Source organism: Melanotaenia boesemani, chromosome 14, assembly GCF_017639745.1.
Source record: "Melanotaenia boesemani isolate fMelBoe1 chromosome 14, fMelBoe1.pri, whole genome shotgun sequence".
NCBI classification, from domain to species: domain Eukaryota; kingdom Metazoa; phylum Chordata; class Actinopteri; order Atheriniformes; family Melanotaeniidae; genus Melanotaenia; species Melanotaenia boesemani.
In genome coordinates, this window is record NC_055695.1 from 22,276,086 (window position 1) to 22,288,133 (window position 12,048).

A 12,048-nucleotide genomic window follows, 5' to 3' on the forward strand; every position below is an offset into this window, starting at 1 on the left:
GACAGTTAAGCATTAACTCCCATCGGGACCTGAATGCAGCATGCCACAACTCAAATTCATGAGTGTGCAGGGGCTGATGTTGCGTAATCCACATACCATGCCACAATTATTGCTTCCAGACATGACGGCAAACATCAGCCGGGTTCTCGTGTGGTTTAAAACTGCTGAGGGCATCAACATTTATGCCATGAAACCATTTCTATATAGAAACATGATGCAATAATGCAGACCTCTGTGGCTTTGAAACATTATTTTCTTTTGATGGGTCAATAAGTCACAGTGCAATAAAGCTTCTCTGAGGGTAATACAGCGGAACACTAAGTACCATAATAAAGTTGATTTCAAGTATGTCCTAAAATTTCCATTCAGTTTTATTAGCCTACAGTGAAAGTAGGAAAATGGACATTTCTGATTTTTTGGCATCTGCTGCCATAAAAAGCCCAAAAAAATCTAATAGTTTGAAGTCACATGGCTGTAATGCAAATGTGCAACAAGATTCATAAAGTCACAAGATTTTTACACCATATCACAACATTAAACTAGAAATTCTCCAATGTACTTAAGAGAAGACCTGCTTTTAAGTAATCTTTCATCAAATTACAGTTACCAGAGGTTTGCACTGTAACTTTCATGGAAAAAACAGTCTGCCATGGAAGTACTTTGGATAATTTAGAGCTAAAGACAAATCTGTGTGATTATATAGATCATGGTGGCACATCGGCACTGACCATATGAATAAAACTGACTCTGCATATGGAAAACAAGAATTTTTATATACTTAAAGCTTAAGGGAGTTTTAAACAAAAGAATAAAAACAGCTTTGGGGAAGAATACAAGAAAGAAAGCATCTCTTATCAAACCTCAAACACAAACCTTGAGTAGACAGCTTCTCTGTGTTCCTCTTTATCTGGCTACAGAGGCCAGTGGTTTAATCTGTATCCGTCACTAAGAAATACATACAATGCAAGGTGGGCCTGCAGGTAACATTACTGCATCTTTTGAAGGACTATAATATTTATACTCTGTCAGCAGTTTAATTTGGACTACAGAGTTGCTAATCTGATTTCATTCTATTAAAAGAAAAAGATAAAGTAGTAAATCAGAGTTGTTGCACGATAGAAGCCTCCATCCTCTGATGGCTCACCCCTTAAAATCAGAGTGCATTAGCGATGGCTTGATTCACAAAGCTTCTTATTTCATCTTTTGCAGGAAAGAACGCACCTCCTGTGGATCATAGCCCCAAGGCCCAATAGACCCCTGAAAAAATAGTAAAAAAAAATGTCACTAATGAATAGTAGATAACGTTTTCTTTACTGAAATCAGGCTAACTCCAGTATAGCTGTCTTGTCACATGACATACATGTCATCTGTGGCTATCACAACTCTGACTCCATGCCAGGAATTCCACTGCTGTGTTTGCGATAGCGTGAGTTCAGAGTGCACAAGGAGTTTCACGCCTTCCTTTTTCTTCAAGTTACAAAATAGCATGTAAAGAGCAGTGAGGGTGGAAAGCTTTCCTGTCTTGCTGGAATAACAAAAAATTGCATGTTTATTTTAAATGGTTAAAAAACAAACAAATTGCAAAGACTTCCAAGGCTACTCTATCCACATGCACTGGCTTTCAGCGTTCCTTAGCATATGCACTATTTCCACTGCAGAAATGCATTTATTTTTAATGTAGCGCCACTTCAGATGCTTTTTTCATAACAATTTAAGATTACAAAAACTTGTCAGTGGTGCAACGATCTCACCTTGTAGAGGACTTTCCCAGCCTGCAGCACATAAAGCCTCTCAGGCTGAGCGCCATACTTCATGGCTGTGACATTACTCATTTCATCCACAACCACAGGACACAGAGGCTCATTCTGAACTAGGATCCGTGCTGCAGACAGCCTCTCCTCAAGGCTTTGGTGTTGATTGATGTCAAAGTTGTTGGTAAAGGCCCAACCATCTGCAACAGAGAAAGTGTGCAGAATGCAGAAGAGCAAGTAGCATTGAATAAGTCTCTAAGTTTGCTGAACATATGCATTAAATCCTTAAAACACAGTAGTGTTAATTTTTTATTTCTAAACATATAAAAGAATAAGGATTAGAGCACATTTCTGCATTAACAACTGATATGGTTCTTGCTCCTCTTTCTTCAAATATAATTTCTTCCCAGATGAATTTCATGCAGATCATCTTCACCTGGCTCCCTGCTGGCTTTGACTCACCTGTTGAATGAGCCTCAGCGATGTAGACCACAAGGAAGTCGGCGACATCCCTGAAGTCCCTAACGAGTTGCTTGAACTCGTCAAGTTTGAACATAAACGGGGGTCAGGTACAACTTCCAAAGCTCAACACCAGCGGTCTGTTGCCTGCAGACAGACGAACTATAATGAACGCGACCGGAGAGACACACAATCGGATAAAAAACACAACAGCCTGCATAACGCACCTTTCAAGTAATTGCAGATTCGTGTCTTCTCTTTATCCATGGTGATCACAGCTGAATCTGGAGCTTCTCCTCCCACAAAAGCTTCCTGTCCGAGTGACAGCCACATGTGCAAAGAGGCGGTTTTAACAAATGTCGTAGCCATGAAAGTAAGACCCCAGTCTTCATATTTAAATCTAGGATTCTGGGTCATGGTTGTCTTTTCACCCATTTTAAGGATCAGCTTCTTGGCGAGACTTGGGAAGAAAAGATTTAGAACATTGAGCGAGATGCCGACTCCAGTAACGTAGCAAACCATGCATACTGTCGACAAATAAACGAACATTTTTTTCAGAAACATGCTTGTTTCTTGATGGCGATGAGCTTCAGTCTTCTCGACGCCTTTTGTGAAACCAGACTTGACGGCTGGCTGGTGCGATTACCTCCCTCTGTTTGTGAAATGCTACCTTCATGGCCCTTCTGTTTGCTCGTATTTCCCAGAACTAGAGGCAGACAGCGAGGTACTGTAGATCTAGGCTCCTACATGTTCAAAAAATCATTTTATGTTATCTTTTTGGAAAAATTTTACAGATTAATATGTTTAGGCTACGGAAGGGGGGGTTGTTGTGGAAATAAAAAATTGTGTATTTTTAATTTTTTAAATGTGTTTATTATTTCCCTGACATGATGCCTCAGTGGCTTGCTAGCAAACTGTTAGCTCAGTAAAGTAGCTTTGCAGCTAATTTTGTAAAGCATGTTTGCCTCCTCCCTCCCCCAACTTCAGATTAGCAATAAATTAATAAACAGAAGACTGTGAATATTTTTTTTTACTTTCTAATAAATTGGTTGTCCTTTAATAATTATGCATGAATTTATGACACCACTTAAGCTCATTTCTTAACAAAAAGGCTATATATAATATAAAATTTTTATTTTCACTATGTTAAAATATTAGAACCAGGCAATTTTGGTGCCCTCTTTCTATCACTCTATGGATCAGGAAATACCATGAGGAAATATTACCACAAAAGGCCCCATTTTTATTCCTAGATTTTTTCAAAAAGTCCATGACCTTAAGAACATAGTTTTCTTTAAAACGAAAGATAGTCTAAACTCCACACATTTTGGATAGATTACAACTAAAAAAGAGAAAGTGAGAGAGAAAAGAGGCAATTGTCTGATATCTCAAAAATCAGAAATCTCAAACTGATCAAACCATCCAAAGTTGATTAAAATGTTTTTTTTTTTTGTTTTGTTTTTGTTTTTTTCATCCCAATGATGTTTTCTGATGTTGTATGTCTGACTATAAAAGTGAGTTTTTTTTTTTTTTTACCAACTAATTAAATGTACAAACCCTGAATTCTAACTTCAGGACAGAGATTCTTTTGTTTCAGCCTCTAAAATCATGTTTCTTTGTGCATTTCCATGCTCCATTACTAAAGGCTAAACCTATCTGTCTGCTGCATGTTTGAAAAACAAAATACAAACACATATGTAATGAGTTTGAAAATCCAAACTCATCTTCATGTTTAATATAGTGAAATACTACATACAAATATCGGAATTATACTAATCACTGAATTTCGTTGTCGAATTTTTGTAACATTGGTTTGTTAACTAACATGTTTTTTATTTAGTGTTATGGCTTGTCTACTGGTAAGGCCCATCTTCTCGCTCCCTTTTTTGCCTACATCTTTTCCCTTCTCCAACTGATAATAATGCTTATATACTGTGTGTGTGTGTGTGTGTGTGTTTATGTGTATGTATATATATATATATATATATATATATATATATATATATATATATATATATATATATTCATTCATTAAACAAATTCTAACCATACAAACATGGTTGTAAACAGCAGTAAGGAGCCGTTCCTTACAAGATGGTATTTTCGTCATCATACAACAAGGCATGATGTACATTCACAGCCTGAGAGCAAACCTAAAACACCTAAATATGTGTTTTCTTTGCAATAGTGAGAGAGAACAAGACCAGCAAATTGACCAGTACATTAACAAAACAATAACATTTTTGTCCATCCTTTGACCATGAAAAATCAGTCTCTAAAGATTCACCTCTCACTTTTATTTCCCAGCTGCTGTGCTAAATCATTTCAAATTTAGAAACAAAAGAAAAGTGCATTTGACTACTTAATTTGTAATGAACATACACCAGTAATGATCTGTACAAATGGCTACTGAATAATTAAGTTACATAATCCATGTGATCCTTCTTACCAGCAGGTTACTTGCTCTTTGATCCCACAGGCTTTTGTTATAAGAGACATTTGTACTTCTCCTTGTAGGAAACGTACAGGTGTTACCTGCAAAATTAAAGATGTCTAAGTAATCCTCAAATGCCCCACTATGCCATAGCCAAATGAAAGTGTATGGCTGAATAATAAACACTGGCTTAGAAAATCAAGAAAACCTCATCCTATTAAGAATATTCTAATTTATCCCACCTCCCAGTAATTTGTGATTAAATTAAGAATGATCAAAATATCCAAATATTTTTTTCAATTCAAACCCAAGAGATATTGGTCAGTCGTGCTCATCTACGTTAGTTAGTTTAGTTTCCGAGGGCACCTAAAGGCAGCAGCACGAAAGTTGTTGTCGCAAGTTTCAGCTGAAAATGACCTCCCCCCAGAGAAAGAAAGAAAGAAAGAAAGGAGTCCTCCCCTGCTGTAACTGTTATACAGCACATTTAAAAATTGTCCCGACGTGATTCGTCGTTAACATTAACAACTTGTGGTTTTGCTGATTTTGTCCATTTTGCTTCAAGACGTTTTACTTTAACATAACCCCGCTAGATGGCGCTACAGAACCACCTTTCCCCGAAGAGAAAATGCAGGTCGCGATAATGAGCTTTCTGAATTCTGACTCCACAATCTAAAGTGAGATAAATAGTGGGATTAAGATGATATATTATTCTTAATTTAAAGCCATTAAAATAAATTTATTTTAACGCGATTAAAGAAAGATTAAATTCTCTGTTAAGTTCTGTTTGCCCGTTTGTCCTCTGTGCCTCAGTAAATAATATGTGTTAGTATAAATGATCATTTAGAATATAAAAGAAAAATGTGTTTGAGATGTGTAACTACAACAATGCGGTGAACCTACACGCTATCTATGTTATTTAGAGGGTATGAGGGTTAAAAAAAATCATGCTTTGCCTACAAAGCCCATCCTCTTTGGAAAACAGTTTTGGAACTCGAAAGAAGAAAATCAGCACAACCAAGTCTTCAGCGCGCAACACTACAGAATTACAGCTATTAATGTTAAATGATACACATGTTATTACAATTACTACAGCTATACTATAACGTCCTGATCCAGATTTTATCCTCCCACAGAAACACGGACACAGTGTTCATTGGCGCACCTGAATCCTGCAGATCAGTGGAGCTATTGGCTATCAATCTCACAAAAAAGGAGAGAGAAGTAGAGACGCCTGGGATGCTGATGTCTGATCCTCAGAGGATGCTATCGATCAGGCTCGCAAACGCTTTCCTTTCCACTTTAATACAATGATGTGCATAATTAGACTTTTTGTACTCCCTAAAAGCTTATTAGATAAGGTAAGTGTTCACTTCCCCTCAGTTGAATTAAATACGTTTAGTTAAAACGCACGGATTAACTATTTCAGAGGTGTTTTCTTTCTCTCTCTCTCTCTCTCTTTTAACAGTGATTTGTTTTTTCGTCTGTGCAGGGGATATGAGCAGCGTCACACATCGCATGGGGAAAGCCGAGTGATCAATGCAGAACTCCTCAGCGCTGGTCGGGATGGTTAGTCACTGTCAGACCCCAACTTTCCCAGACTTCACGGGCTTGACGCTCTCCGTATACGGCAGCAAGGCGGACATCTGCGCGCGGCGAGCCGGGAACGGCGGGTTTGGATCTCAGATTTGCCGGAGCTCCCATGATCCCCCGACTTACATGAACTGCGCCAGCCCGAAGCGGCTCACTCCGTCCGAGGAAAGAGCGCATCTGACAGCCAAAACCGCGCGCTTGTGCCTCTCAGTGCCACCGGTTCAAGGTAGGTTTCCGTCGGTCCTAACGCGTGCAGCTGCTTTGGGTTCGTGCTGACATGAGTGTGCAAAGATTAATAGCGATGATTTCTGGCCATAGTGGCCAAGTATACTATCAATATAGTAAATGCAATTCCTTACAAACAATTAATGATTAAACAGATTCTGTCTCCGAGATTTTTTTAAAAGTAAACATTTAAAATAATGTTTCTAAAATGCACTTCAATAGCATCCTTTGATGCAGCTGTGCTGTGTAATTGCAGATGTGGATTTGGCTTGATAATTAAACACAGAGCTCATTGACTTGGATCACTGGTCTATTCGATAAATAACAGCTGAATCAAAGTCCCCCCTCTGTCATACTCTAAAGCCATGTGGAGAGATGTTGCTTATGAAGAATAACTGCTGAGCTAATGCTCATATCCTTATGGTAACAAGGCATGGATGAGTTTGGTTCAATAGAAAATTAGTGTCATGTGGGATTGTTTAGATTAATTTTAAAAACTTGTCAGTATTTAAGTTTGGAGTGTTTCCAACTCAAGACTTTTAAAAAATCACATTGCTATTGTTTTCTATTAATTCTTAGCCACTATTGTTCAGAAAATAATTAAGTCTACATGCATTAGTTATTTAAAAAATCTATCTTGATTTTTTTTGTGCTTTATAAAAACAGTTGGATGCTCATTCATAGAAGTAAAATTGACAGATACATAGATGGAGGGGGGCTGTCTACATAGCATCCAGAGTGGAAACTGTTCTTGGTCTCTGTGGAAGCCTCCTCCATCCTGTTCAGACAGTGTTGTTGTGAGAGGGTGGAGGTAATTACAGCCCGTTATGATTAGACTGAACAGACTTTTATATTAGCAATCATCCTGCAGCAAGAAGAGGATCAACAGGATTTGATTATTGTTTCTTCTTTCTAAACACAAACCATATGTCAGCTGGATGTGTCTCGGCATTTATGAGTTCTCTCGGAGCACGGTTGTGCCCTCAGCATCCCCGACCAGAATGAATCGTCTCATTGTCTATGGAACACTTTTGAACTCACTTCCCGTAAATTCTGGGAATGCAAGATGTGTTGTGTGTTTGTGGATTATGTTGTACAGAATAAAATTGAAGTGGACGTGTACATTTGTACTGACAATATGTGATACTTTTGAGTGATGTTTTAATAATTTCACAAGGTTTGTAAATTAAATTTGTTTTTCAGCCTTTTTTTTTTACACATATTTTTAGTAATAATGTTCAGTAAGTTGAATGTTTACTCCTAAACTCACCGTCCATGAATAAGTTCTGTATTCCTGGCATTTTTTATGTTGTTTTATTGTCTCTTTTGGAAAGCATGGAGTATGGAAGTGATCTCAGTACTCATCAGTCTTTTGTATCATGCCTCATTTCAGACTGATCATATTACATCCTCCCATTTGGGAAAAGAGCTGGATTTTAAGCTGCGTTCTCAACCATTACTTTAGATTTATACTGAAAGGAATCTCTGAACAAATACAGGCTGTGATATTTACCCTGATGGAAGCTCTTACCTCAGATGGGAGATTTCTGACCTTAAGCGTGCACCTTGTGATTGTGAAAACTGAAGCAATATAAGTGAATTAAATGTAGGCATGAAAACGCTGCAACAGCTGAAGGGTTTTGCATTCAGTAGCCCCCAAACTAGAAATGTACTCTATGGATTTTTATTTCCATTTTTTTCAGATACATATTAGCCAATATATGAGTAAGCAGCAGTTTTATCTATTTGCCTTCTGGAATAGTGCCCAGCATTAATTAAGGGAAAGTTTTATTTCTGTTTCTATTTTTTTTTAATGATGTGCAAATGACTGAGTGGAAACTGGAAACCTTGCTTGCTGCTGTTTGTGAGTGGAACAGCAGCGGATCATCCCAACACTGCATATCCACTGTGCTATAAATATTAGTGCCCACCAGCAAAGAAAATATTTGATTTGGAAAAAAACAAACAAAAAAAACACACTTGACCTCTGTTAAAGAAAAATATATCAGGCTTGAATGAAGTGTGTACTCTAGCATCATTTGATACCTTACTGAAGTTTCTCCTGGCTAGGATGATGCTGCTGAGTCTGGGAGCTTATTTGAGGAAAATGTTTGAGTTAGAGGTGGGAGCGTGCCACACTCCCACACTCGTCTCAGATAAATGAAGGGGGCTGTCTGTTGAGTCAGCCTGTAAAGAGATGAGTAATGGACTTTTGGATTTGATCATTATTGGAACTTATTACATGTCTTTGGCTGCATTCTGCCATCTTCTACCAGCACACACTTCATCGTGTGACATGTTTTCTCTGCTCTTTGTATATGTGGCAATGCTTACCTGTACGCAAGCACACACACCCACCAGAGCCTCTCTCTTAGATTATACATGCACACACAGAGTATGCAAGCAGAACACAAAGCTTACATGCCACATGCTGACATTCTCACATACTTATTGTGGTGAAGTGGCATTGGCAACAATGTTAAATTCTCCCAACCTGACAGTTTCCTGTGTTTTCCTCGACAGGATTTGTAGATGGTATAAACTGCAGGGTGATAATCTGACTGTTATGAGAAACAACCAATCGTTACAGCCCTGCTTTGAGCGTCTACACTGTCAAATGCTTAATGACAGCCTCCCAGTAGCTTGTGAATAGTTTTGGTTGTGAGCGCACTGTTTAGGTTGGGAGAAAGACATGAAATGCCTTCGGTAAAGTCAGCTATTCTTATCGAACCGTGCGGTTTCTTTATTATTCCATGCAGAAAGAAGAGCGGGCACTTGGCATCAGTTTTGTCTGCAAGTCAGGAGAAACACTGCCTGGGAAAATTGTCTTAGTTTTATTAAAGGCTTAGCCACATTGTCTCCTTTTGAGAATATAAGATTTATTACATTTTCCAGATATCTAGATTATTTAGCATCACTGTCATCTAAAGCATGGCCCTCTCAACCTCAATTACGCTAAATATATGCATTCTAATGTCTTATTTTGGTCTTTGTTGAGCAGAGACGTCCAATTGCGTAAGTCATTAGATCTGTGTCACTTTATATTTTTATATAGCCATAATTCTGGAAAAATGTTTGCTTCTGCAGGTTTTGAGAAGTTTTAAATTTCTTTTGAGTGCTTTTGATTTGAGAATTGTAATTGCTTTAAATTAATCTTTGATGTATGCTCAGGAAATATTTATTTATCTTGGATTTCAGTTTTAACTCACGACACGACTGAGCTCCTTTTGCTGAATGCTAAAGGATGTGAAAACAGGATGTGATTCAGTGAATCAAGAAGGGTTTGATGGTTTAAGTTGGTTTGGCTCAAGCAGCAGGTGAGGTGAGCAAGGGGGCCATTCAAATGGTTTAATAAGTTAAAATGTTGTTAAATGACCCTTATTGTGATCATTGTGTATAATGCTCAGTGGATTATATAAAATAATTACAGAATAAATTGTAAAACAAGGTTTAAATGTTTAGCTGAAGCAAGCAATGCCTCAGGTAGAGGTTATTAGCACCCAGAAAACAGCACAGTAGCTAATTAAAAATCAAGAAGGAAGAAAAATCTGAAATAATTATTTTATATTGTTTAGACAAAATGATTATTGTGCAGTTTTTAAAAGACTTTTCATGTAATTTATGTTACATTAACAAAACATAGTGCACGCTGTGCAGTAGTGTGTAGCAGTGATTTATTTTCTTTGTCTTTTGGTTTGTTTTTATCTCCATTGCTACTTTTATGTGAATCATGTATTGTTGTATTTATGTAAGACCAGAACTGAACATCTGATGCTAAAACTTAATTTTACACTTTAAAATGGTGAGTTGATATTTTCACATTTCACCAAAAATGTAACATTTTATTAATTTGAGATATATTGAAAGTTAATGACAATTTTAATGTAGGAAAAAACACATTGTGTTTCTTTTTCATGCCAGTTATCCCTGCAGATGATCTCATCTTTATTGATGTAAATTATGTAAATATCAGTTTAGTTATTTAACTATTTGTGTAATAGCCAAGGTGTGTTTGAGGGTCTCAAACACACCTTTGGCAGCTCTGTCTTGTAGATTTGTAGAAGACCAACCCTCGAAAACATTTTATTGCTGCAGACAGAAGTTTGTTCTTTCATTGAACCTCTGGTTCATTTAGTCTCACAGCTCAGGTTAGTCAGATGTGTATATTAATGGGTAGCTTACATGGCACATTTTTGGCGTTATTTTTAGCACCCAGCTGAACCAACAACCCGGCATCTTCTCTTTGCAAGTTAGTGCTTCTGAATAAAGCAGAAGTATACATGCAGACCTGTTTATATATGTCACAGTAGTACTATAATAGTAACATTCTTTTCATGGGTTTTCCCACCAGTCACTACATTCCCATGCACTAAAGATCCCCAGCCCACGTCTTTGCATATCGTATGAGCTCAGCACTGAATTATGGGCAAATGTGAACATGCTGCCTGAGAAGGGTGTTGCAGGGTGTAATGTTTGCAGCATGTTCCATTGATTCATAAAGCCAAGAGCCAGTGATGATTCTGTAGTGGTATTCCCGTAAACCTCTGTCTGGAGGGGGTGGGGGGGTGGGGGGGTGAAGCTGGGTAAGGGAATGAGAGCACTTCCTGAGTCACATCAACCAGAGATGGCGAGTTAGAGAACACTCTTGGTCTGGCATCTGCTTGGATGAATCACTTGATGTGTATGAAAACGTGAGAGGTGGCAGAGGAAGAGAAAAGTGTTGCATCAACCTGGCTACACTTAGATTTAGAGAGAGACTTGTGAAAAGATGTGACAGTGTCTTCTTCCCTGTGCAAACCCGCAAACAGATGCAAAATCTAGAATCTCAACTTCGCTGGCCTTTTCTGTTAAAATTGTTGGTATAAGTAAGGTTAGTTGTTTTTGTTCTTATGTGACCGGTGTGGTATGACATAGGCATTTTACTGTAACCAAAGGCATCCCGACTTTCATTCTGCTAATAAATCCAAGCAGCAAAAATATGATTTGGTTTAAGTAAGTGTTGAAATACCTCTGGAATACCAGAAGAAATGTATTCTGGGCCTCAGCCTAATCAAAAAAAAAAAAATGTCAGAGTTGGCTCAGATATGTCTTCATAAAAATGTATTTTTAGCCCAAAGCTTGCTTTCAGAAGCACTTGCAAAAGTTTCATGTACTTTTGCTGACAAAAGAAATAAGCTGCCAAGTCCTGCGAATCATGCCAGATTTGTTTGAGAATTTTAACTCTTTGTAGAAAAAAAAAAAAAAATGCTGGGATAGACATGCCCCACAGCTGACCACATGTCTATACACTGCATTACTCATGCATTTTCAGACAGCAGTGACTCCTCTCTCAGACCTCTCTGTATGACTTAGCACATGGGTGGGTTTTTGATTTACATCTCGGCTGTGCCACTTGCTGTTTTTGGCTTGATGCTGCTGTGTTTCATCAAAGAAAAATCCGCTCCGCTCTGACTGTGGCAGTCAAGACGGTTGTCCGCCATAGTGCTGACTCTGCCTGAGTGGAGAGCTTGCTGGGCCCTCACAGCTGTCAGCTAGAGACAGAGAGACATGGAAAGGAAATAGGTGGGCAGATTGTTTGAGTATCAAAGG

At 38.1% G+C, this 12,048-nt stretch overlaps 2 protein-coding genes across 3 annotated transcripts in view; one reads left to right on the top strand and one right to left on the bottom strand.

The window, feature by feature from the left end:
* Positions 1-424: 424 nt before the first annotated feature.
* dio1 (iodothyronine deiodinase 1) lies at positions 425-2,860 on the bottom strand. The gene is made up of 4 exons (XM_042005796.1): positions 2,438-2,860; positions 2,214-2,357; positions 1,752-1,951; positions 425-1,257 (listed from the first exon to the last, which is right to left on the bottom strand). Exons 1-4 carry the CDS (start codon positions 2,772-2,774, stop codon positions 1,192-1,194), a joined length of 747 nt encoding a protein of 248 aa, XP_041861730.1. The 5' UTR covers positions 2,775-2,860; the 3' UTR covers positions 425-1,191.
* A 2,947-nt stretch (positions 2,861-5,807) lies between these two features.
* The window catches only part of LOC121652493 (zinc finger protein GLIS1), a 67,631-nt gene continuing 61,390 nt past the window's right edge, over positions 5,808-12,048 (top strand). For both annotated transcript variants that reach the window (XM_042005254.1, XM_042005255.1), the window contains exons 1-2: positions 5,808-6,002; positions 6,134-6,460. In XM_042005254.1, the coding sequence (XP_041861188.1) occupies positions 6,181-6,460 (280 nt within the window). In that variant the 5' untranslated portion in view covers positions 5,808-6,002; positions 6,134-6,180. The remainder of the gene's footprint in view (positions 6,003-6,133; positions 6,461-12,048) is intronic.